At 36.2% G+C, this 24851-nt stretch overlaps 1 protein-coding gene across 1 annotated transcript; it reads left to right on the top strand.

Moving 5' to 3' along the window:
• The first annotated feature begins 7499 nt into the window (after positions 1–7499).
• Positions 7500–24122, top strand: LOC110455940 (DDB1- and CUL4-associated factor 5-like). Its single transcript, XM_021506409.1, has 9 exons — positions 7500–7826; positions 10178–10321; positions 11076–11112; positions 11963–12102; positions 12309–12438; positions 12729–12942; positions 13648–13714; positions 14238–14356; positions 16090–24122. Exons 1-9 carry the CDS (start codon positions 7601–7603, stop codon positions 17413–17415), a joined length of 2403 nt encoding a protein of 800 aa, XP_021362084.1. The 5' UTR covers positions 7500–7600; the 3' UTR covers positions 17416–24122.
• Positions 24123–24851: the final 729 nt, after the last annotated feature.

The raw sequence follows: 24851 nt of genomic DNA, 5'->3' as shown, positions 1-24851 counted from the left end.
GTATGTAAGGTTTAAGACCAGGACAAAGGCTGATGTATGTAAGGTTTAAGACCAGGACAAAGGCTGAGGTATGTAAGGTTTAAGACCAGGACAAAGGCTGATGTATGTAAGGTTTAAGACCAGGACAAAGGCTGAGGTATGTAAGGTTTAAGACCAGGACAAAGGCTGAGGTATGTAAGGTTTAAGACAAGGACAAAGGCTGAGGTATGTAAGGTTTAAGACCAGGACAAAGGCTGATGCCTCGGCAGCATTCTTAGCATGTGTCTACATTAAGGAGCAGGAAGGAGAGTTGCCTTTTTTCCTGACAAGAGCGTGGATCATCCATTGACTGACACATCAATTACAGAAGAGGAAATATCATGCCGTCTACAACTCATAGAATAATTGGAGAGCTGGGCCAACTCCCGAGACAAATGGAATTTACAAGTTGATGTGGTTTATATTAACTTTAGCAAAGCATTTGACACTGTTCCCTGAGTATATTAATAATATACAAGCTAAAAAGGTCAACAGAATGTTGGGTCTTCTATTTAAAACATTGAGTCATACCGCTGAGGAAATGTTCTCTTCTCTATACAAGTCATTTGTGAGACCACATCTGGAGTACTGCACATCAGTTTGGTTCCCTAATGGGAAAAAAAGATGGTACAACCTTGGAAAATGGGCAGCATCGTACAACAAAACTAGTACCCTATTCAATCTTAAAAACCTTACATATGAGGAACGTCTGAGAAAGCTAGGTCTACCATCTCTAGAATATACCTTGAAGGAACGGACATGATAACCCTGTACCAGTTAAGCAATGGTCATGTGGACATCAGTGTGGAAAAGTCCTGGTATTCACTGAGGGACAGAATGTCTACAACACTAGAGGTCACAAGAAACTTGTTAAGTGAAGATTTCGAACCCAAGTTAAAAAATATGCTTTTTCAAAATCTGGTTATAGATTCTTGGAACAAACTGCCTGCATCAGAGATCAATGATCCAATAATCAATGCGTTTAAGTTTGGCCTGAATCATTCTTGGAAGGTGCACTCAGGCAAATTCAACCCTGTATAATGGGCGGTACTGACTGGGAGTGTGTACAAGTAGATGGGTCACTATAGTATTCTCTGACTAAATTATAACCTTGACAACAGTGAGTTTAGGTTGAGTATGAATACAGCTGCTGGGCGTGAAGATTGGCCCTGAAGTCTGGCTCTGCTCCTGAGGACTTTGTACCTGGGTTATATCATGGAAATAGTTAAGAACCCCTCCCTTTAACCATTTATATACAATTGCTGTGTATGAAGAGAAAATGTGTTCATGCTACAATTATTTTCTCTTGGGGTCATCCTGCCCCTAAGACTTAGTCCCAGTATCATAAAAAGGAAATGGTTGAGATCCTCATCCTATAACCATTTATATTGCTTGGCATGAAGAGATAAACATAATCATATTACCAGAATTAGCCCAGGTCTGGCCCTGCCCTTGATAACCTAGTCCCGGGGACATAACAGGGGAACGGTTGAGATCCCAACTCTATAACCAAATACATGTATGTGCTTGCTGGGCTACGAAGAGAAAAACACAACAATGCTAGCAGGATTAGTCCACAGGTATGAACCCAACTGAGTGGAGAATTAGTTCATGGGTCCTAACAGTTGAAATCCCTTCCCTATAACCATTTACACATATATACATATCTAAACCAGTATCCTTTGTTCCTTTGACCTGGGAATCAGTCGTGTGTAAAGAAAGAATGTAGCCTAAGCTTGGGGTCTGGATACAAAATAGTATGATCATACAACTATTTGAAAGCCTTCCACTCATGAACGGTTAATCATATTTTAACCAAATGTACTATAAGGAAAATTTTCAGACCAAAGAATCAATACTTGTCAAGAAAATGTGTTACTGAGACACGGAGCCAAAGGTGTGACATATTACCAGTGTTATGATTAATGAGAATAATATGCTACATGTAGGATTGCTTAAGATACAGGTCCTCTGGACATCTTGTTGTATATCATTATTATCATTAGAAGCTTTCGTTGTAATATACATCATATGCGTTGTAAGCTTTTTAGCTTTTGGAGATGTCTTGATTCTATTCTATTTTTCTTATTGATAATGTTCATCCAGTTGCGCATAAAATGATAAAAGTCCATTATTTACACATTGATGAGTTGTAGCGGTATATAGATCATGCTGCTCACATATTATAGAATTGACTAAACAGTTCTCTCTATATATGAACACACGTATATTTACACACGTACTGTATAAAGTTCGCACTTGTTGATTTGCTCCCAAATGATCATTAAAGTTCACATATTTAAAAACACATGTGGTGTCCATGGTACTAATTGTAAAAAGAGGCCCGGAATTTGGACCTGTTAGTAATGTATCGTTGTTCAGTAAAGTGTTAAAGCTGTTAAGGTTCATTGCTGTGGCAATCACTTCCGGTAGACTGTTCCATTTTGTTATTGTTCAATTGCTGAAGACATTTTTATTTACTTCATGGCGAAACGGTTTCTTGAACAGCTTTTTTGGATGCCCCCTGGTCCCCATATTTGATGCCGGTTTAAACATATTTGTGTTCATGGTCTACATGGTCGATGTTATTTAGGATCTTTCCCATCTATATTCGAGTGTAGGCAGTCCCAGTTTTCGTAGCCTTTCATCGTATGGTAGATTTGATATATTTTTTATCCGTTTTGAAGCCCTTCTTTGCATATTTTCAATGGAGATTTTGTCTTTGATAAAGATTGGGGACCATAAAGGTATTCCATACTCTAGATGTGGTCTGACGAGTGATTAATACAAAGAGTAAACATAACTGCGTCCATGTATGTGAAGTACGGAAGATAGTACCCAGGATTATGTTAGCCTTTGTAACTGCCTTTGTAACTGCTATGTTAACATGGTCTGAAAATCTCAATTTGTTGTCTATGGTGACGCCAAGATCCTTCTCGTTTTCTACTTTCTTTATTTCAGTTGTACTTATCTGGAAAATTTAAATTATAGATGTGGTCCAATTTCCATGTGTTTACACTTGTGGATGTTTAATTTCATTAACCAGTCGTCAGTCCACTTACATATGTTGTCTATGTTGTCCTAAATAAGTAAACGGTCTTCGCTGTGGGAGATTTTTTAATATAATTGTGTGTCGTCTGCAAAAAGTTTGATGGTACAATTGATGATACCAGGCATGTCATTGACATATATCAAAAATAGAATTGGTCCTAAAACGCTTCCCTGAGGTACCCCGCTGGTGACTGGCTAGTCCGAATTATTCTGACGTTTTATTGACTTTTTTCATATCGGTCTGTCGTCGATTAATCGACGACAGAACGATATGAAAAAAGTCGATAAAACGTCAGAATAATTCGGACTAGTGACTGGCTCACTTTTTGAGAATTTTCCATTTACTAGCACTTCTTGTTCCATATCACTTAGGAAATCCTGTATCCATGCTAGTACTTGTATGTCATAGTACTGGAGTGTATATTGTAGTAGACGATGAGAGACCTTGTCAAAGGCCTTGGAAAAATCCAAATATATCACGTCGATATGTTTACCTTGATATAAGGTTTGTGTCCAATCTTCAAGGACTTCTAAGAGCTGCGTAGTACATGATCGTCCAGGTCTAATTTTGCACGGAACTGAAGTAAGGCTGATTGGTCTACAGTTCCCGGGTTCCTTTTTTTATCCTTTTTTAAATATTGGTCTTACGATCGCAGTTTTCCATTGTTTAGGTAACTTTCCTTCATTGAATGATTTGTTGTACACTATCGTCAGAGGCTTTTTGATGGAGTTTGCTGTCCTAGCTATAAGTTGTGGATGGAGTATCAGGTCCCTGTGTTTTGTTTGGATTAGTCTTCTGGATTGGCTTCAGTACAACAGAAATAGTGATATCAGTTAAGTGTTCCGGTAGAACTGTTGGCGATAAATATGGAATTGGTGCGTTCGAGTCATGGACAAACACGCTGGCAAAGAAATTGTTGAAGATTTCAGCCGTTTCCTCATCTGTTTCGGTCAATTGACCTTCCTGATTTAACAGTCTATTGGTGACAGTTGCCGTTTTAGTTTTAGACCGTACATATTTCCCAGGCGCGGATTTAGGGGGGGGGGGGGGGGCCCCCCCGGCCCCGGCCCCCCCTTTTGGCGGCGGACTGACCTTTTCCGGGCCGGCCCCTAATGGTCTGATCTGCCCGGAATGGGAACATATTAACATTTTAAAATGCATCAAATAATGCACGGAGCTTGGTTAAAAAAAAACTGGGGCTACGCCCCACACATCCCATACGGCATCTTAGCAAATATTGTGGGTTTCCGTTATCTGATATTTTTACTATATTTTCTTTATTAAAACAATATTTGTTGGCATCGCCACGCTCGTCTACTTTGTATCTTGACCCTAAAGTGTGTTGGTTTTTTTACCACCTCCGCAAAACCCCAAGTTGCAACTTGCAACGCTCGGCGGAAATATACTAGCATAAGTTGCATAATTATATTATTGACCGCTCGTTATAGATGATCTGAAAATTAATACTTTTTATTGTAACCTTCCTAACCGCCCGGGCGATATTAATCATATCATTATACAAGAACGATAAAGGTTTTTTTCGGCTGACAATATTATGTATAATCGACTAAACATATCCATTCAATTATTTTGGTATTATATATATTGTTGGAACTGTTTAACTATCTTGTATGTACAACATAATATCTCATTGTGGTACTTATAGCTTACCATCGTGTACGTACAAGAAAGTATCTTCACACAGCATACTATTGTGTACGTAGTAATAAGTTGTACGTACCAGAATGAGATGATATGCTGTACTTACAAGTATGATAATTTTAAATTAAATTTAAAGGTGACGCGTATGTGCCTCCTAAGTTGTACCATTTTAACCAGATAGCTTAGCAAATGTACCACCGTTGGTAATATGCACGCCCTTACATGAGTTAATCAGCGTGGACATTTCAGATATATCATTGTCTACACTAGTGAATTAGTCAACAATTATAAAACGCGAGACTATATCAGGGGCGGGTCCAGGTGAGGGCGTAATGGGCGTACGCCCCCTTTTCAAAACAAAAAAGGATTTTTTTTTATCGTAATCTGCTAATATTGTATTGAATATGGCAATTTATCATATTCATTAATTAAAGACATACTCTGATAAAAAAAAAATTCAAACCATGACACTTCAACTATAAAATATACATGCTCCAAGTCAGGAACCGTTACATTAGTGCATTTCACAATTATTTTATGTTTTTTAGCAAAAAAAAGGTCCAAAACTTTTTTCGCCTCGCTCCGCTCGGCGACAGATTTTATTCTACGCCCCCTCTTTCAAATATCCTAGAAACGCCCCTGTATATATAACTAGTGGCCTTGGGAGTCACACTGATTTGAACTAACCGTTTGTTTAGCAACTTAGTGATGCCATGAATAACTCATTAATTAAACAGCAACGATGTTATGGTGTTATTTGTTCTTTTGTACGACAAACGTACAATGTCTGAAGACTAGATTTATATTTTGACGGTGGACCTCTTGTATCCCCCTTGCGGGCGGGACGCCAAATTAAGTAATAATGAACAAGCCCCCTGTGGATTCATACATTTGTCATCACCAGGTTGCCCCTATAATAATACCATCTGACTTCTAAAACACGCCTATAATAATACCATCTGACTTCTAAAACACGCTGTTGATAGAGAATTTGAACCAAAACTTTAATTTTCTTTCCAGTACACAAAAAAAAGTCTTTGGGCCATACTTAAAATATGCTTTATTCTTCTTGTTAATTAAACATAAAAACAATCCTCAGAACACGGGAAATCGCTTCTGAGACGTTCTAGAAAACGTGCCCTCCCCCTCCTCGCGCTACGCGCTCGGGCTGCTGCCTTTCGCAGCACACCGTTGACTATTGAGAAAAATTTCTCGCCCCCCCCCCCCCCCCCCTTTTAGGAAATCCTGGATCCGCCCCTGTTTCCAAAATAGTTTCGGATTCGTTTTGATTTTTACAGCTAGGTCCTTCTCAAACTGATATCTAGAGTTCCTTATACTTGATACAACATAGTTCCTAGCCACTTTGTAGTTATGAAAATTTTGATCCGTTTTGCAATGTAGATATTTGTTCTACAGGCGCTTCTTTCTTTTGATCGCTTGTTTAGCGTCGTTGTCGAGATAAGTTCTGTTTTGGTTTCTTGGTTGGGATATCTTCCTCACTGGTATACATTTCTTTAATTCTTGTGTCAAGAAGACAGAAAGGTTATCCCAAGCTTCCAAAATTCCATTACAGTTACTCAGATCCTCAGCATCAAAGTTGTTCAGGTCATGCGTCATCTCGATGTAATTGCCTTTGTGGAGGTTATACCGTTTTAGATCTGCTCCCTACTGGGTGGTGGAGTTATGAGTAATGGTCACTTTTTTCTAATGATGGTACATTTAAGACGGAGCATGCGTTGATGCAGCACACAGGTAACGAGTCTCTGTTTTGGAGGTTTATTGAGCAAGCTACATATTCATCAAAATCCACATCGAAAACTATTTTTTTCACTAATTTAAAAGTTTCTCGAGACGTATTTTCCAATACCATACTTTTTTGGTTCGCTGTAGTACGATTTAAAGCTATCCACATCATAAAATTTAGTGTCCAACTATAAGCAGTTACTTTTTGGAAACATTTCTGTTAGACATAACGTTACCATGTCCAAATCTCCGTTTTAAATATGTTCCACTAGTTCGGTTTTTTTGTGTTGGTCATAACGTTTACATTAGATTACAAACATCGGATTTGATTTCCTGGTATAACTTTGCCTGGTAATATATTTACAGTATTTCCAGTGTTACAATTAAAACAAGCTTCCTATACTCTTTCCAGATCTGGTGATATTGTAGTATATTGGAGTCCTGTGATTTATATTGTCCTCTGGAGTATTTAAGATTTCACGTTCCTTTGGTCCTTTCTGATATATTCGAGGCCGTTCTATCACAGTCGAGTCCACTGAGATAGACGTTTGTGCCGATATCATCATTTTCTGACACATATCTCCAGACATTATTGGGCTAGGTGGCCCCAGTAGTTGAGGTGTGAGTTGAATCGTGGTCCCGTATACCGGTTCTGATTTGTCATCTACACCGGTAGTACCCTATGCAGCCGTGTTCACTTGTTAACTTCTTGGTCAATTTTAAGTTTTTTTAATTGTCATTTAATTTGCCCGTATTTTCCACCCATTTAAATGACTGGATGCCAAATATTTTTTTAAATAAAATCTTTCTGAAAAACATTGAATTATAATAGTTGGGTCATGATTGATCATTTAACTAAAAACATTGGGTCAAAAATTATTTTTCTGCGAATAGGGGCCTAGATATTATGTGAAAAAATAGATTTCATTAAAATAAAAACATAAAATACAAACAAAAAATATATTTTTACAAGAGGAAGGGGAGATAACTACCAACTTCCTCCGAAAATTACCGAAGAGAGCCATTCAGCTGCGGGATTGAAAACATGGATGTCACCTGTCAAAATAGTTTCATGTGAAAGGAAAGGGATATTTTCTAGGAGGTTGTAGTTACCAACTACATTTAATGATGCCTGGACGTTCGTCTAAATGTGGAAAGGAGCTTGTTTACAGCCCGCTATCATATGTGGCCAGTCGCGGAGTGGACAAAAAGTGTAAACAACCCGAGAGGCTTTTGATGCGACATCGACTTCGGTGCGCTCGAGGTCTGTATCGGCGTGACCTCAAAGAACATTATGGCTGTGTCAACGCTATAGAATTTTCTCATGATGGCGGGGACTGGATTTCTTCAGGTAAACGAAGACGATGTAGTCATAGTTTCATTATTTAGAAGATATCCTATAAATGTGTCAAACTAACGTTTGGAAGTTGACGTCATCCATATCAAATGTTTAATTCTTGATCTGTTGATGCCGGATAAAAGCAGAAAAAAAGGTTTTAGACAAATGACATGTTATTTATTTTCCTTTTCGTGTAGTTTAACTTGTTTTCAAAGCAATGGCTCATGGTTTGCATATAAAAGTTATTGACTAGAAATGGATTAATGAGGTCTGGGGTTTTATGGGGCTCAGAGAGGGGAACTAAGTTCTTAAACTGGATTTACTTTGTTCATTATTATATTTTATTGTCAGACGTTCTCCCCATATTTTCATAGGTAAATGTTATTCATTTGGTTTTGTATTTTGTATGTATGTTTTATATCGCTTAGTAAGTATGTTTTTTGCATTTTCACCCCCCTTAGATGACCCTGTTTACAATACAGCAAAGTCACATAAAACAATAAGGTTTATGGTAATGTCGACTACAAAAGGCATACATTTCAATGTTTATTTTCCTTTTTCATAAATGTAAAATTTTCGATTTTTTTTTTTAAAAACAATACTTATATTTAATGTCTTTTGTTTTCAACTTAATGATAAAATCTTCTTTTAAAAGCGACTTTGTTTCGTTTTCCTTAAAAAAGCAAATCGCATATAAACTATTTCAGATAGGTCAATAGAGCTATCATAGGTCTTTACAGCTATATAGCTCAATCGGCAGAGTGTACTGGACCTGGTAAAACCCACAAGCTGTTAGTTACCAGGATCAGGTCTTATTTCCATTGCAAGTTAATATTCCCCCTATCCGTTGGTGGAATCTAGCCTACCAGCAGGATCATAAATGCCAGACCACACCTTGCAAGCTAGGGTGTGATTTTGCTTTTCTAGCCCAAAACAATGTTCCAGTACTAATGATTAGCCACCATACAGTTCAGATTTGTCCCCTTAGAACATTTGTGGGACGAACTGGACCTGCATTTCAGAAACATGACAAAGCCCCAAACGTTATGTCACCCAGCTTACTAGGCTAATGGGTTCTAGCTATGGTTATTCAGGGGGGGTACAGCAAGTGATTTCGGAGGACACAATAAATTGTATTGAATAGACACTGGTAAATAGGGGATCAGTGGTTGTATTGCGACCATTTTTCTGGCACTGCTGCTTGTGTTACATCATTTTTCTCATAAAGTAATTTGAAAGGATCCAGTTAACTGTTAAATTTGATTTTAAATATCTTCAATGAACTTTGTGAATTTATCACACAAAAAAATGTGTTACTTTTTCCGTCAGTGTAGTTGTTGTAGTCATTTTGGTCAGTTACTATATATATATATATATAATATTGTTGGAATAAAGAATTTATGCACGCATTTGAAGAATTACGGGTCCATAGGAATTTTAAAGCTTCAGAACCAACTGGCAATTCTATACGTTTCAATTTTTTTACGAGCAATTCAGGGATCAAAATTGGCCCAGTTTCAAAAGTAGATCAGACATTTGAAGAATTAAGGGTCAAAAGGAATTTTAAAGCATCAAAACTAGCTGGCAATACTATTCATGTATCTCAATTTTTTTATTGTCCATTTAGGGGTCAAAATTGGCTCAATTCTAAAAGTAAATTAGGAAAGAATTTTTCTGAAAAGCTCTTCAAAAATGCCCAATACACAGTATATTTTTTTTATCAATTTTCAGCTGATGTTTGGATTCCGTATAATTCCAAAAATTCCCACTTCAGACATAATTTTCTCAATTTTCTTGTACAGGCCCTTTTCCAAAAATAGTGAAAAATTAAAGTTGTGGGCACCTGAATAGACTCCACTAGCTAGAACCATTGATTCATGGTACGAGGCTTCCTAAGTATATCTGTCCTATGTCACAGTATACGTATTTTGCATAATAGAATTCATTCTGCTAGTCGTAAATTGATTATAAGTAATGTATGTCTTACGAAGATAAAGCCAGATTGGGAGATTTAAATAGGTGAATGTGACGCCATCAAAGTCATTTTTGTTTGAGCCAGAAATGCACAGAAAATAAAGTAAAAGTATGTATAGAAAATGCAATCTAGCCTTGTGTAAAAACTAAAAAGACTGGAAAATTCATTGGCAAGACACAAATTCAAACCCTTGACTTCCCGCACTATAGGTAGTGTTAATTAGCTACTGCTTCATAAAGTATATCTAGCATTGATAGCAGAAAACCATTCCTTTGTGACATGGATTTCGTTTTGTAGAGTAATTTTGCAAATCATACAGGGCGTTATTCAAATATTGTATATTGTTATAATTTTGTCTAACCTGAAACCTTTCCTGACCTGATTTCAGGTGGTGATGACCGTCGAGTTTTGCTGTGGAATGTCCAGAAAGCTTTGGCTAACATTGGCAAACCAGCGTTCATGAAGGGCGAACACAATAGTAACATATTCTGCCTCGCCTTCGACAATGAGAACAGAAAGATATTTTCTGGAGGTAAGACTAGCCTACGTTAATGTCATATAAGGATCTAATGACTCGAGACCACATGTTTATATCATACAACTGCTGCCTTCTGTACCTATCTGTTTGTCTCACTGACTATGGCCTGAATTCAGCTTTTATAACACCCACCTAAAGCAAAGTATATTATGTTATCAGCTGTCTGTCTGTTCATCTGCCAATTGACATCTCCTTGTCCCAGTTTTTGACTATGTCTTCTGGCACTGTGAGATGACAGTATATAACATGTACATATTGTAAAAGTGGGATGCATTAAATAATGATGGTTATGGCCCTTTCTTATCTCTCCAGCACATTTGAACTTTATGACATAATTTTAAACATGGACAAAGAAAGGCAATGTTTTTAAATTATTGTAAACGGTTGACAAGAAACTAAATTGAAATATAGTTTGCTTTCCTGTTTTACACATTCGAAAAATAATTCCAACTCTCCTGACATATTTACAAGTTACATTCCAGTATTGTGATAGAGTTTGTTACAAGAATGTATCAAAAACATTTCAAGTATGGCTATTTACACTTTATTTTTGTAAAAAGGCAGAGAAATTTCATTTGAAATGCCCTTGTTGAAAAATTGTGGATCATATATCTTTATAGTTTTCATGGATTTTGGTGGTAAGATTAATCATCGCTTTAAGAGTTCAGTATTTAGAGGTTATAACTATAGTGTAATAGATGAAAATATTAATTTCAATGGTTTTTTACTTTCTTGTTCTCTTTTATAGGAAATGATGAGCAAGTCATTGTGCATGACATTTCCACGTAAGTACTTCTACTTGGATTTGATTGAGAATACATGTATGGTTGATAATACATGTGGCAATTTGAGTGTATTTATACCCCCTGCATGTAGTAATCACAGTGTCCAGCCATCTGTCTGTACGTCCGTCCGTCTGTCTGTCCATCCATGATCCTTTTAAGTACAACTCCTTAACTGTGAGTTGGATTTTTGTGTAACTTGACACAGTGAAACTACATTGTATGTAGATGTGCATGAAAAAATGGAATTTGCAATTTGACTATTTTTCCTGGAGTTATGGCCCTTGAAATGTTCTCTGCTCTGGAAACCTTGTAAGCGCAACTCCTCTTTAACAGTTTGTTGGAATTTTCTGTAACTTGACACAGTGAAAGTACATCATATGAAGATGTGCATGCAGAAAAGAATGTGCGATATGACTATTTTTCCGGCAGTTGTGGCCCTTCAATTTTTTAATTCTGCTCCAGAAACCTTGTAAGCACAAGCAGGGGTATGTCTTTGTGAGCTCCCTCACCGCTTCTCTAGTTATTTCTTTGTGAGGACAATCTTAATAGATGTAAAACAAACAATTGTCTTTTGGTTGTGACCTTGGTTGTATGATTGAGTGAGCTAAATAGTTCTTCTCAATAAAGTGCAAATATGCTTTGTAATATATGAACATGTATTTCTTTACAACCATACTACAGTGGTTGTATTGTGTTTCTGGTGGTGGTGCGATACATGTTAACTATCCCCCCACCCACCCACCCACCCACAAAGATACTTAATGCTTTTGTTATAACCACATTTAAAGCTTGATGATATGTTACATGGAATATATAAAAATGACACCTATAACCTTGACTTGGTTTACAGAGGGGATACCTTGGATGTATTTACACATGAAGATGCTGTTTACAGTCTTACTGCAGACCCAAACAATGTCAGCGTGTTTGCCAGTGCATGTGACGATGGCCGCATTCTTGTGTATGATATCCGTGAACCGCCGAGCAGTGGTAAGATTATTTTTTTAATAAATAAGCAGTTAAAATCTTTTAATAGCAGGTTATTTTCCTGAAGTTATAGAAAATAGCTTTTCGTTTTGTTGGCCTTAAACTTTTAATCACAAATATTTATCATTAGTGGAAATATAACTTTAGAAGAAACGTTAGCATCATTTCTGATTTTGCCGTTGAATAATTCAACTGTTTTTTGTTTGCAGACCCATTTTGTCTGGCCAACTACACTTCCTCCATGCATGCTGTGATGTACAATCCTGTGGACCCACGCCTCCTAGCAACAGCCAATGCAAAGGAGGGGATAGGCCTTTGGGATATCCGAAAACCCAGAACGTAAGATTGTAGTTGATATAATGAATAATTCAGGGTTTTGTAAAACATGGTATACATGTCAGTTGTGTATGTAGAATTCTGTGTTTGTGTAGCTGTTAAATCTTTGTAAGCTGATGATTGTTTTACAGGGTGCAAATTTCAGTTTTCTGACGTACCTGAAACATCAGATAATCCATCAGAATACCACATTTTCCTTTCTGTTCTGTCGAAGCCCTCGTAAATTGTTCTCTTCTTTTGACTTGCTTTGAATCAATGCTCAATACTGACTCATACTGTCTCTGCCTCCATAGCTGTCTGCTGCGGTATGGGGGAGGATATGTGCAGCAGAGCTGTATGAGTGTGCGGTTCAGTCGGTCAGGGGAGCGTCTCTTGGCCCTGCGACGTCGCCTTCCCCCTGTCCTGTATAGTATGTCCAGCTCGCAGCCTCTGTGTGAGTTTGACCACAGTGGCTACTACAACTCCTGCACCATGAAAAGCTGCACATTTGCTGGAGACAATGACCAGGTATATATATACTGTTACTTTCATCTCACTATAAACTTCAACGATTTGGTTGTTTGAAATATATCTAGTAATCATCCTTAGATACTGCTTATTTGCAGATAATCTCGATGTACTGTTAAACCTGTCAATAGTGACCATTCAGGTAACCAATAAAAAGGAATGGTAACTATAGACAGGTGTGGTCCGCTGGTCACTATAGACAGGTGTGGTCAGCTGGTCACTTTAGACGAGTGTGGACTGCTGGTCACTATAAACAGGTGTGGTCCACTGGTCACTTTAGACGAGTGTGGACTGCTGGTCACTATAGACAGGTGTGGTCAGCTGGTCACTTTAGACAAGTGTGGACTGCTGGTCACTTTAGACAGGTCTGGTCAGCTGGTCACTTTAGATAGGTCTGGTCCGCTGGTTCATGTTTCAACCCAGTCCATTGATCTGCACATTGATTATTTTAGCTTATAACTGTTACTCTTCCTTTCTCCTGAATTATATGGGGGGAAAAACAGAATTGAAAAGGAAAAATAGAAATGTCCAGCATAATTGATCTTTTTCACTTCATGTCAAATACAGTGTAAGTTAAATGCACTATAAAGCTTAAATAAACATAACAAATAACAGTTGTCGCTAACATTGTGAACACAGATATATGTATTGAATACCACTCAATGGATTGAAACTCTTCACAATTCTGTTCATTTTTATTTGCAGTATGTCTTATCTGGGTCAGACGATTTCAACCTGTACATGTGGAAAGTTCCAGAAAATCTATCAAAACGTAAGTCTTCACTTCCATGAATAGCTTGTTATGTTTTCTTACTGTTGATGCCAGTTTTGAGATAATTTAGAAGGAAAACAATCCAGTAATAAATCGTTCTATTTTTTTTGATATTTTTTCATGATTGAACTTCATATGACATAATCATGATGATAAGAAGTTGCAAAATGTACAATAAAAGTTTGTCTTTTATATGACAGTTTTGGCAAATATTTGCCTTACCGGTGAAACAACGAAATTTTGAACCATAATTGATTTTAAGTGTTAATTACAATGTTTGTTGAAGCAAGGATACTGTTTTATAAATGATATGAGCATGCTGACAATACTGAAAGATCAGAGCTAGGGCATCAGTGAAGCAGGTTCAATTCAACTAATCTTTTTGAACATAGAAATAATATTATTCCTGTCTTTATAACTGTGTATTGAATCCTGTTCAGATATGAATACTCGACGTTTATTCCATGTCTAGAAGACAGTAAAACAGTATGATTCAATGCAATTCTGACCTTGACTTTTGCAGGACAATACATAAATGATGCTCACATGATACTTGAAGGTCATAGGTCAATTGTGAATCAAGTGCGATTCAACCCAACCAATCACTTGATCATCTCCTCGGGAGTGGAAAAGATTGTGAAGGTACAGTGAAACCTGCCTTAGGGAACACCTGTCTATAATAACTGTCTGACCATAAGTGCCAGTTTACCTTAGGGAACACTTCTCTATAATAATTGTATGACCATAAGTGCCAGTTTACCTTAGGGAACACCTGTCTATAGTAACTGTATGACCATAAGTGCCAGTTTACCTTCGGGAACACCTGTCTATAATACCTGTCTGACCATAAGTGCCAGTTTACCTTAGGGAACACCTGTCTATAATATCTGTCTGACCATAAGTGTCAGATTAAGAATAACCAAAATGGTGTCTTCTGCTAATAATGACCTGTGGATGAAAACTACCTGTCTATCAAAACCATTTGATAGCAAGAAAACAAACAATCTTTATGGACAGGACAAGCCAAAATTATTCTTTATAGACAGGACAAGTCAAATCTATTCTTTATAGACAGGACAAGCCAAATCTATTGTTTATAGACAGGACAAGCCAAAACTATTCTTTATAGACAGGACAAGCCAAATCTATTCTTTATAGACAGGACAAGCCAAATTTATTGTTTATAGACAGGACAAGCCAAATCTATTTATAGACAGGACAAGCCAAATCTTCTTATAGACAGGACAAGCCAAATATATTCTTTATAGACAGGACAAACCAAAACTATTCTTTATAGACAGGACAAGCCAAATCTATTGTTTATAGTCAGGACAAGCCAAAACTATTCTTTATAGACAGGACAAGCCAAATCTATTCTTTATAGACAGGGGTGAAAAACATTATATAGGCAGACCTATCATTATCCTTCAAAGAGAGGAGAAAGCAAGCAATTCTGTATTTATAAGTATAGGTATGAGAAAGCAAATATATTATTTAAATATATGAGAAAGCAAACATATTAATTATAGATATGAAAAAACAAACATATTGATTATAGATATGAGAAATCAAACATATTATTTATAGTTATGAGAAAGCAAACCTTTTAGTTATAGATATGAGAAAGCAAACCTTTTAGTTATAGATATGAGAAAGCAAACCTATTATTTATTCAGAGGAGAAAGAAAAACTATTCTGTATAGATTGGAGAAGGCAAACTTCTTTGTTATAAACAGAAGGCTGGCCTTTCATTTATAGACAAGGGAGAGAAAAATGTTTTATGGACAGTTGTCAAAGCAAACCTTCTTAAAGCAAACCTGTCATTATACTTTATAGACACATGCAGAGAAAACAAATATATACTGTATAGGCAGTGGAAGATGGTTTTACTTCAGAACACTTATAAAAATAACATTGAAGTCACAAGGATAAAACTTGTCACAGATAAAGCTTGTCACAGGGATATCCCTGTCTCCTTGCTGTAGTATCAGTTTCAACATTTACAAGAAAACTAAAGTCAGTGTTGAGCGATTTTCATACTAAGATTTCACAATTAATTGGCATAACTCAGCAACATCCAAAATTAGCAAAATAATTAAAAAACAAAGGCATTATTTGTAAAGGATTAAGTTCCATCACTAGGAAAAACTATTGTTTGCAATTGTTTGGCAGATATGAATTTGGATCAGATTTCATGTGATATGTGTACTATGATTGTAAATATACCAAACTATGGCAATATCTTTTTTAAAATATATAATTTCATTTCTTTTTTATTTTGTTTTTACGTTGCAGTAAAAAGATGAGAAATTTCCTGAAATATTATTGTCCAAGTTTCCTATCTAGAATTGAAGAAATATGTGTTATTTTTACAGGTATGGAGCCTGTTTGAGATGCTCGACTGTGAGGGAGGCCTGGGAGTGAAGAAGCCCCCACCCCCGAACATAGGGGAAAGATCAGTCTACACCCATGAGGAGTACATCAACCTAGTGCTACAAAGTGGACATGTGATGACCCATGATTACTCTAGTCACTCCACGGAGGAGGACCCACGCATGATGGCATTCTTCGATTCCCTGGTCCAGCGTGAGCTTGAGGGTTGCTCCTCTGAAGATGATCTGTCCAGTAGCGAGCAGGAATTGTATGACCGAATCATTCAATTGTCTCACTCAGACATATCAAATGGATCTGAGTCTGAATCGGGGGCAGATGTTGGCCACAGTGTAGCCAATAATAGTAGCGATATCAATTACGAGGATGATTCGGCATTCAGTCCATTCAGTATTGCATTCGCCAGTGTGGTTGCAGTTCAGACATCTCGCAGTATGGAGGAGCAATCCTCTGGTATATCTCTAGACACTTCGTTAGATACTTCAGCTAATAATCAAAACGGAAATGTTTCCGAAGGTAATGCAAATTCAAGTACGACTGATTCGAGCTCACAGCAACAGACCAGTAGTACTGGCAACACTAGGAGAAGCATCTCCGAGCTGATAGTGAAACGTAAGGAAGTGAAGAGGCAGGCTAGCAAGGCGCTGAGAAATAAGCAGAGAAAACGCAAACGACCCAGATCATCTAGTTCTGAATCCAGTGATGGAGAACAGAGTAAAAACTCTGCTTCTGGTAGCGGTGGAAACTGCACCGGCCATCCAGAAAATGTGCTTTCAGCCCAAAAACAAAAAGCTCAGTTCCAGCTGAAGCGGCTTCAACAGCTTAGAAACAACATCTTAAAGAGTGATTCCGACAATAGTGATAAAGAAGAACATTCTGCGGCAGCAACATCCAACAAAAAGCCAAACATTGAGCAGAACAACTCTGAAAGTAATGCAGGTTATGCTGGAAAGGATTCGGGGGGAAAGTCATGCAGAGATGAACCCCAGGGTGTTAGTAAGAGTAAAGCTACGCCAAGTAAAAGTAACGAGGGTTCAGAGCTCGGCGCTTATCTCCACGAAACAGACTTCAGTAACCAACCCTCCACTTCCACATCGATGGGGCTAATGGGTAATTCTCATATACACAACTCCTGTGACAAAATATCAGTAACTGTGTCAAATAGCAATAATGAAAATGCACAGTGTTCAACTTCTGAAAACTCTGGAGGTAGTCATTCCAATTTTACAGAATTTAAAAGATTCAAGAAACGGACAAAAGCATCCAAACGACAGTATCGTCAACATGGATCAGACAACGAGGATACATAACTGCTTGGATGCGTGTGTTCCAAAATATACTGGTCTCTTTAGCCTCACTATCATTAATACACTGCGTTTGTGGTTAAATATCAAGGGTAAAATGTACGCTTGTTTACCCTACCTGTTGAATTCTGCAGATTTTCAATTTTGCTTTAGATATCCCAGGTACTTCTTAAATTGTCTGAATTCCACTGGAAATCATCATTACTACTGTATTGGAAAATTGTCAGAACTATTTGAATATATGGGTCAACTTCATGTAGGTCGACTTGTAACACAATAGTGCTACAAAAAATTGTGATATTTGACTGTCGGTATGTTGTATGTACAGTACATGTAGGGCAAGTTTGATCCTAAACTATGGTGGTGTTGGTCTAGCTAGAGAGTGATCACACTCATGTAGAGGTCATTGTGCAGAGAAACAAGAAGCTACAGGGTGCATTCCGGATGATGATGGCTTCTCATACAAGTTTCTTTTGGTTGGACCTGAGGATGTAGACATAGTCTGCACTTCTCAGAAATCAAGGCTGTGCTCGGCTTATATATAACCGCATCACATGAAACAGCCTAACAACAATCAGTGGTTGATGATGGAACTCGCCTATTGTATACAAGGCAGTTGATGTTTGATGGTTTCTGTCCTTGATCATTTTCTGATAGTTGCTCGTCAGATTTCAGTAATTAAATTTGACTTCTTGCCTTATGTTTAATCCTGTAGACCTTGAAGCACAGCTGTACAGTATTCCACAGTAGTATTTCCCATAGTGTCCCTCCCCCTTTTGTTACTACCATGAACATCATAGACTTTGATTCATATGTAAAAGGTCTATCAATTCAGTTTCAATAGCAAAATATCATGTGTTATGAAATAGATGTAGAGGGAAGAAAACAAACAGAGTTTATATTGAAAGGATCAAATGTAAACAAAACTATTATTATATTCAAATGTTCCACCAAACAAACTTTTGTAAGCTCGTTTTTTAGCTTATGAGCAACATAATCACTTAGGTTGCAAATCATTCTTATCAGTACACTTATTTTTTTGCAATTTTTTAAGCACCCTGGGTACTATTTAAATCAAATAAAACTATGTCAGTTAATCTAGATTGTATGTAGCTACATAAGGTAGCTACATACAATCTAGATAGCTATAGGCATTCTATGTAACTATATACATCTAGGTAGCTATAGGCATTCTATGTAGCTACATACAATCTAGATAGCTATAGGCATTCTTTGTAGCTACAATGTACATACAATCTAGATAGCTATATACATATTATGTAGCTACATACAATCTAGATAGCTTTATACATTTTATGTAGCTATATACATCTAGATAGCTATAGGCATTCTTTGTAGCTACATACAATCTAGATAGCTATATATATTTTATGTAGCTTCATACAATCTAGATAGCTATAGGCATTCTTTGTAGCTATATACAATCTAGGTAGCGTTATACATTCTATGTAGCTACATACAATCTTGGTAGCTATAGGCATTCTTTGTAGCTTCATACAATCTAGATAGCTATAGGCATTCTTTGTAGCTATATACAATTAAGATAGCTATATACATTCTATGTAGCTACATACAATCTAGATAGCTATATACATTCTATGTAACTATATACAATCTAGATAGCTATATAAATTCTTTGTAGCTACATACAATCTAGATAGATATATACATTCTATATAGCTACATACAATCTAGATAGCTTTATACATTCTATGTAGCTAGATACAATCTAGATAGCTATATACATTCTATGTAGCTACATACAATCTAGATAGCTTTATACATTTTATGTAGCTACATACAATCTAGATAGATATATACATTCTATGTAGCTACATACAATCTAGATAGCTACATACAATCTAGATAGCTACATACATTCTATGTAACTATATACAATCTAGATAGCTAAAGGCATTCTTTGTAGCTACATACAATCTAGGTAGCTATAGGCATTCTTTGTAGCTATATACAATCTAGATAGCTATATGATTCTATGTAACTATATACAATCTAGATAGCTATAGGCATTCTTTGTAGCTACATACAATCTAGGTAGCTATAGGCATTCTTTGTAGCTCCATACAATCTAGATAGTTATAGGCATTCTTTGTAATTACATACAATCTAGATAGCTATAGGCATTCTATGTAGCTACATACAATCTAGATAGCTATAGGCATTCTATATAGCTACTTACAATCCAGATAGCTGTATACATTCTATGTAGCTACATACATCTAGATAGCTATAGGCATTTGATATAGCTACATACAATCTAGATAGCTATAGGCATTCTATGTAGCTACAATGTACATACACTCTAGATAGCTATATACATTCTATGTAGCTACATACAATCTAGATAGCTATGGACATTCTATATAGCTACATACAATCTAGATAGCTATAGGCATTCTTTGTAGCTACATACAATCTAGATAGCTATATATATTTTATGTAGCTACATACAATCTAAATAGCTATATACATTCTATGTAGCTACATACAATCTAGGTAGCTTTATACATTCTATGTAGCTACATACAATCTAGGTAGCTTTATACATTCTATGTAACTATATACATCTAGATAGCTATATACATTCTATGTAACTATATACATTTGATTCTATGTAACTATATACATTCTGTAAAGAGTGGTACAGATATGTTTCTGCTCCTGAGGGATTCATCCTGAAGTTTGGAATACACCCCTGTTAGTGAAGTAATATAAGCTTTAGGATAATATTTATACTGTAGACCTAATGTATTTTCTCAGTTACCATTTTTTGCCATGGGATATTTCAATACTGGTTCACACCATGCTTTCCTTATAAATTTTGCTATCTACAAGTATTGCACATCATGTTAAGTAATGCCTGTGTGTTCAAAATTCAAAAGGGTTAACTATAATAGGTGAAAGTTTACATGTATTATTAAAGACACGGCAACATGTATTGTATGGAGAATGCCGTATTTTTCACAAGCATGATCGAAGTATGATACAAAGTTGTCATTATATTCTGCCATACAAGTCATGCATAAGTAAAATATTTATTTAGAAAACCATTAAATTGTCTTTTTATTACATTGTAGAGTATAAACAAAATGTGCATAAAGAAAGTGTGAGGGTAAATTCTTAAAATATTCAGCTCCATATTCTATAGCGTCGTGCTTGACAATAAGGCTGTGTGCCTTCTGAATGGGCTAATTAACACAACCCACCATTTTCTGCTATTATCTTGTACTATTCGAGTACAAAGATGTTATCAATTATGTATTTATGTAAATACCTTTAGTGTATGTACCAGAAATGTGTCAAAACAACCACTTATTCTACTGTTGCATCGTCTACATCTGATCAGAAAATTGGTGGCTTTGAATGAGTGTTCCATGGAACTGAAGTCTTTTGTAGTTTCAACTCGGTGAAAGATATCACTTTTATCAGAAGTAGATAACTCTTTATCTCACTTCCAAAAATGTGTTCACCATATTTATCATATAGTAAGCCCATGGTCAAAAATGCCAGCAAATACTGTTTCATGTCCTGTAGTAAACTCACCCCTCTACTTCAAGACAAAGAATATGTGTTTGCCTCCAGGACTTAGTACAGGATAGATACGGTAATTATGCTTTGTTTATGTCTGAGTTTGTGTCATTGCTTTGTTGAAGAACTAACATTCTGATCTCAAACATTCATTTTTCTATTGGTATATATATATATATTTATATGTTTTAATATAATCATTCGAGTTCAAATGAAAATTACCAAAGATTTTTTATCTAATTTTTGTATTGTTTTGAAAGTTACACGGTATTTCAATAACCGTTTGATACTACGAGATTGAAGTCTTAAGTCCTAAGACTTGTTTTGATATCAAACTTTGTCTTGCTGTTAAAGTCTGTATCACACTAGAGATGGAGGCTTGACTAGCTACTTCCCTACAGTCTGATCTTGTTATAGCGTCTACGTTTGTTTGAGTGAGGTTTAAACTAAATTTACAAATGGATTTGGCCATGGTCAAGGGAGATGTATCAAAACAATTGTTAAAAAAGGAGAGCGAGAAAGGGGAATTTTTTGGTATTAATAAAACTGTATCAATGTAGCAAATGATGTGGGCATTACATCAGTGTTGAACTGTGTAAGACATTATATGAGTTATACAGATATATCTATATGTATACACACAAACAACTAGGCTGGAACAAGGCAGGAATTATCAATAAATAACATACAGTTACACAAATAGGAATGAACGGTCTTATCATAGGAATATCACCACAACACACATTTACTGATTACACACTAATCCCAGTACAGCAGGACCATTGTTGCTGTCAAGTGCAGGATTGAGAGACAAAATTATCAAGATATACATGTGCAGTATACGTCAGATCAAGATATACATGTACAGTATACGTCAGATCAAGATATACATGTACAGTATACGTCAGATCAAGATATACATGTACAGTATATGTCAGATCAAGATATACATGTACAGTATACGTCAGATCAATCATTTTATATCATCCTCCACTGAACTGGTTGTCGCACTTTCCCGCTAGAAGTTGAGGTAATGAACCGATAGGCTTTCGATCTTCTGTATAAAATAGTCCCACACATCCAAAATCTACTTCTGCTTTGAACAAAGTTGACTGGGTTATCAAGGTTTCAATAAATAGTGTTTCCAACAGTATACCACCATCCACTGAACAGACATTCTTGATTTCCATCCATTGTTTTTCAATATCAAGTTTCCATTTAAATGGTTCATTCAGGAAAGAGCTGGAATGAAAGTCTGTGCTGTTAAAGGAATAATGAACAGAGTTGTGATATAAATATATCGTCAGATATTAGAAGTTGCCTTGCACTGCCAAAATTTGTAAACCACCATTGAAGTGATAGATTGGCCTCTTCAAAGAGAGAGTTTATGGTTAAAAGTTTCATGGTTTCATAACATATATTTAGATACATATTTTCAAGATAGAATTCATTGTATATCACAATCCAGCACCACGGCTGAGGAAGCAGTTCAATAAGGGAAATAGAATCCCTGTGTATTGCGAGATCAAGGCAGTGTAAATCCATACCATGAACTATTATTGCCTGGATTACCTACCTTAGTACCATTTCTCTCCACTAGACTGTGCTTTTTTATACTAAAACAGGCCATGTACCACCTTGGTCAGGATCCTGACCAAACAAGGGCTGATTGGCCATTTCAGTTAACAAATCAATGCTTTGCTTTGAGCTTCGGAATTTCATCTTGTTTACATTGAAAAAGTTTAAGTGATCTAGCATTGGTGTTGAATAAGAAGCACTCTGCATGATAAATATATTATTATAAATTCTAAAATGTTTTATTTCAAAATTGAAGGGTCCTTGTTCTCATCATTGATGTCGGGTTTAAGGTAACAGATCAGTCTCTTGATGTTAACAGTCAATACACAGCCATATACATGTAGAGTTGTCTACCAGAATAATGAAGGCAATGTTGTGTATACGTACTATATGTTGAACTATATAGAAGCAATCATAGGAAATCGAAGTTTGAGTTTACCCGCAAAATTGACAGATGCCATATTAAAAAGGATTATTGCCATAGGATATATAAACATCAGCCAATAAAAATGTCAGGATAAGCAGACTAGACATGTCTTTTATTTTTGAAGCAAAGGCCTGGTTGAGAGGAGACAAACTACAGCAAGCAATCCAGACCAGCATTTTGTCTGTCGTTTGATTCCCGAGTAGTTGTTCTCCATATAAACTTGTAGCCTGGTTAAATAATTTACACAATACATATATTGTGGATGTTTTTTTGTACCTGTTCACCTTTTATTTTTACTTCGACTTAGAAAAAAAATCACAGTTGTAGGGTGTTGTTTATGAAGTACATGCATGCATAGGTTAATTTTCAACCCTTGTTGATAATGATTTAGTATATAAATTTCAGATTATGTGAAGTGTAAAATCATATAATGTTACAAGTAACAATGAATAAGGTATCATGAGTTCACTGTTATAGGCTAAAATGACAGCAGGTCTTTATTTTATTTTATTTTATTTTATTTTTATGATAAAAGTGGTATTTTGCAAACTTACCGAGGTAGATAAATCAGGAGATAAAAAGTTTTAAAACAAGTTTCTATTTCTTCTGACTTTATTTGAATTTTGTGGATTTCTTTCTATAAAAAATCAATGCAAAGGAATTTTGTTTGAGATCCTTAATTACTATTGAGTTGTGGAAGTTTTGTCTTGCATATTATCAGTGAATAAAATCAGTAGAATAAATTAAATTGTATTTGATTTCCGGCATAACCCACAGGTATCTAGTGGCCTTGCCTACTAGGCTAGTGAGAAACCGACTACAGTAATAGCAGTCCTAAATCCTACAGAAGTAAAGAACTCATAACACCTATTTCCTTGCCACCACATTGACGTGAATACCTGTACGAAGGAACAAAAACACAAGCATTTAAGTATAATGTATAGTTTATTCAGGCATCAGTTGAATTCCTATTGTCCTGTATGCTTTTTTGTTTCTGTGTATTGTTAATTGCTATTAGTGACTTTGTTATGCTGGGAGTCAAGTGTGAAAATGAGCATGCTTGTATTTTGTTAATTTAGCTACTCTATACAAAGAAATTTGGTCATCTATAGACGTCATCATTAAAAAAAATGAAAACAAGGACAGCTTTGTTTGTTATTTCTTAGTTTTGTTTAGAGCCTTTTGTATGATTCTTATCTGTAGCTATGTTTCAGCACATGGATTTGAACATTGCTTAGTTTGTACAATATTACTTCATCAGAGCATGGATAGACTTGGCACGAGGTATTGTAGTAAAACTCAAAGAGATTCAACTAAGTAACTTAAATATATACTACAAATCAAGAACATATTTTAGTCCCTATGTATTTTTCATCAAATCTTTGAAAGTCATATTGTTCTTATTAATTTGAAGCAGACAATTATAAAAAGATACCATTGCATCAACGCACAATGACAAAATCGGATCTTGCTGAAGAAGATATCATGTAAAACTTGAGACATAGAAGTCCCCACCTGAAACAAATTAAGAGAAAAACAGGTGCTCTGCTTTCTGGGCCATATACGAGTGGCAATAATCATGATCTTAAGTGAGAAATATGATCAGTGTTACATTTGCAAAAATGTACGGGCGGATTGGTCGAGTGGTTAACATTCCGGCTTTCCAAGCAGGTGGCCGGGGTTTGATCCCCGAAGTCGTCCTACGCATGGAATATTCAGGGAAAGTGTTTTTCTCCTGCCCACACAACTCCAACAACCCAGGTGGAGTATAAAATGGTCTGGGGTGGATGTTGCGGTATCTGTGCTGTTGAATTCAAGTGAGGTGGCACTATAAATGATACCGTATAAAGCATGGTCCCACTACAAA

Source organism: Mizuhopecten yessoensis, unplaced genomic scaffold (genome assembly GCF_002113885.1).
Source record: "Mizuhopecten yessoensis strain PY_sf001 unplaced genomic scaffold, ASM211388v2 scaffold8427, whole genome shotgun sequence".
NCBI lineage: Eukaryota > Metazoa > Mollusca > Bivalvia > Pectinida > Pectinidae > Mizuhopecten > Mizuhopecten yessoensis.
The sequence above is the reverse complement of the archived record's forward strand: the minus strand, read 5'-3'. Positions and strand labels throughout refer to the sequence as shown.

What these genes read in the sequence shown, in the direction of transcription:
- LOC110455940 (XM_021506409.1), top strand. Translation starts at nt 7,601, where the DNA reads ATGATGCCTGGACGTTCGTCTAAATGTGGAAAGGAGCTTGTTTACAGC. An exon ending in ATTGTGCATGACATTTCCAC is followed by an intron (nt 11,113 to 11,962) that starts GTAAGTACTTCT and finishes CTTGGTTTACAG; the next exon opens with AGGGGATACCTTGGATGTAT. An exon ending in CCGTGAACCGCCGAGCAGTG is followed by an intron (nt 12,103 to 12,308) that starts GTAAGATTATTT and finishes TTTTGTTTGCAG; the next exon opens with ACCCATTTTGTCTGGCCAAC.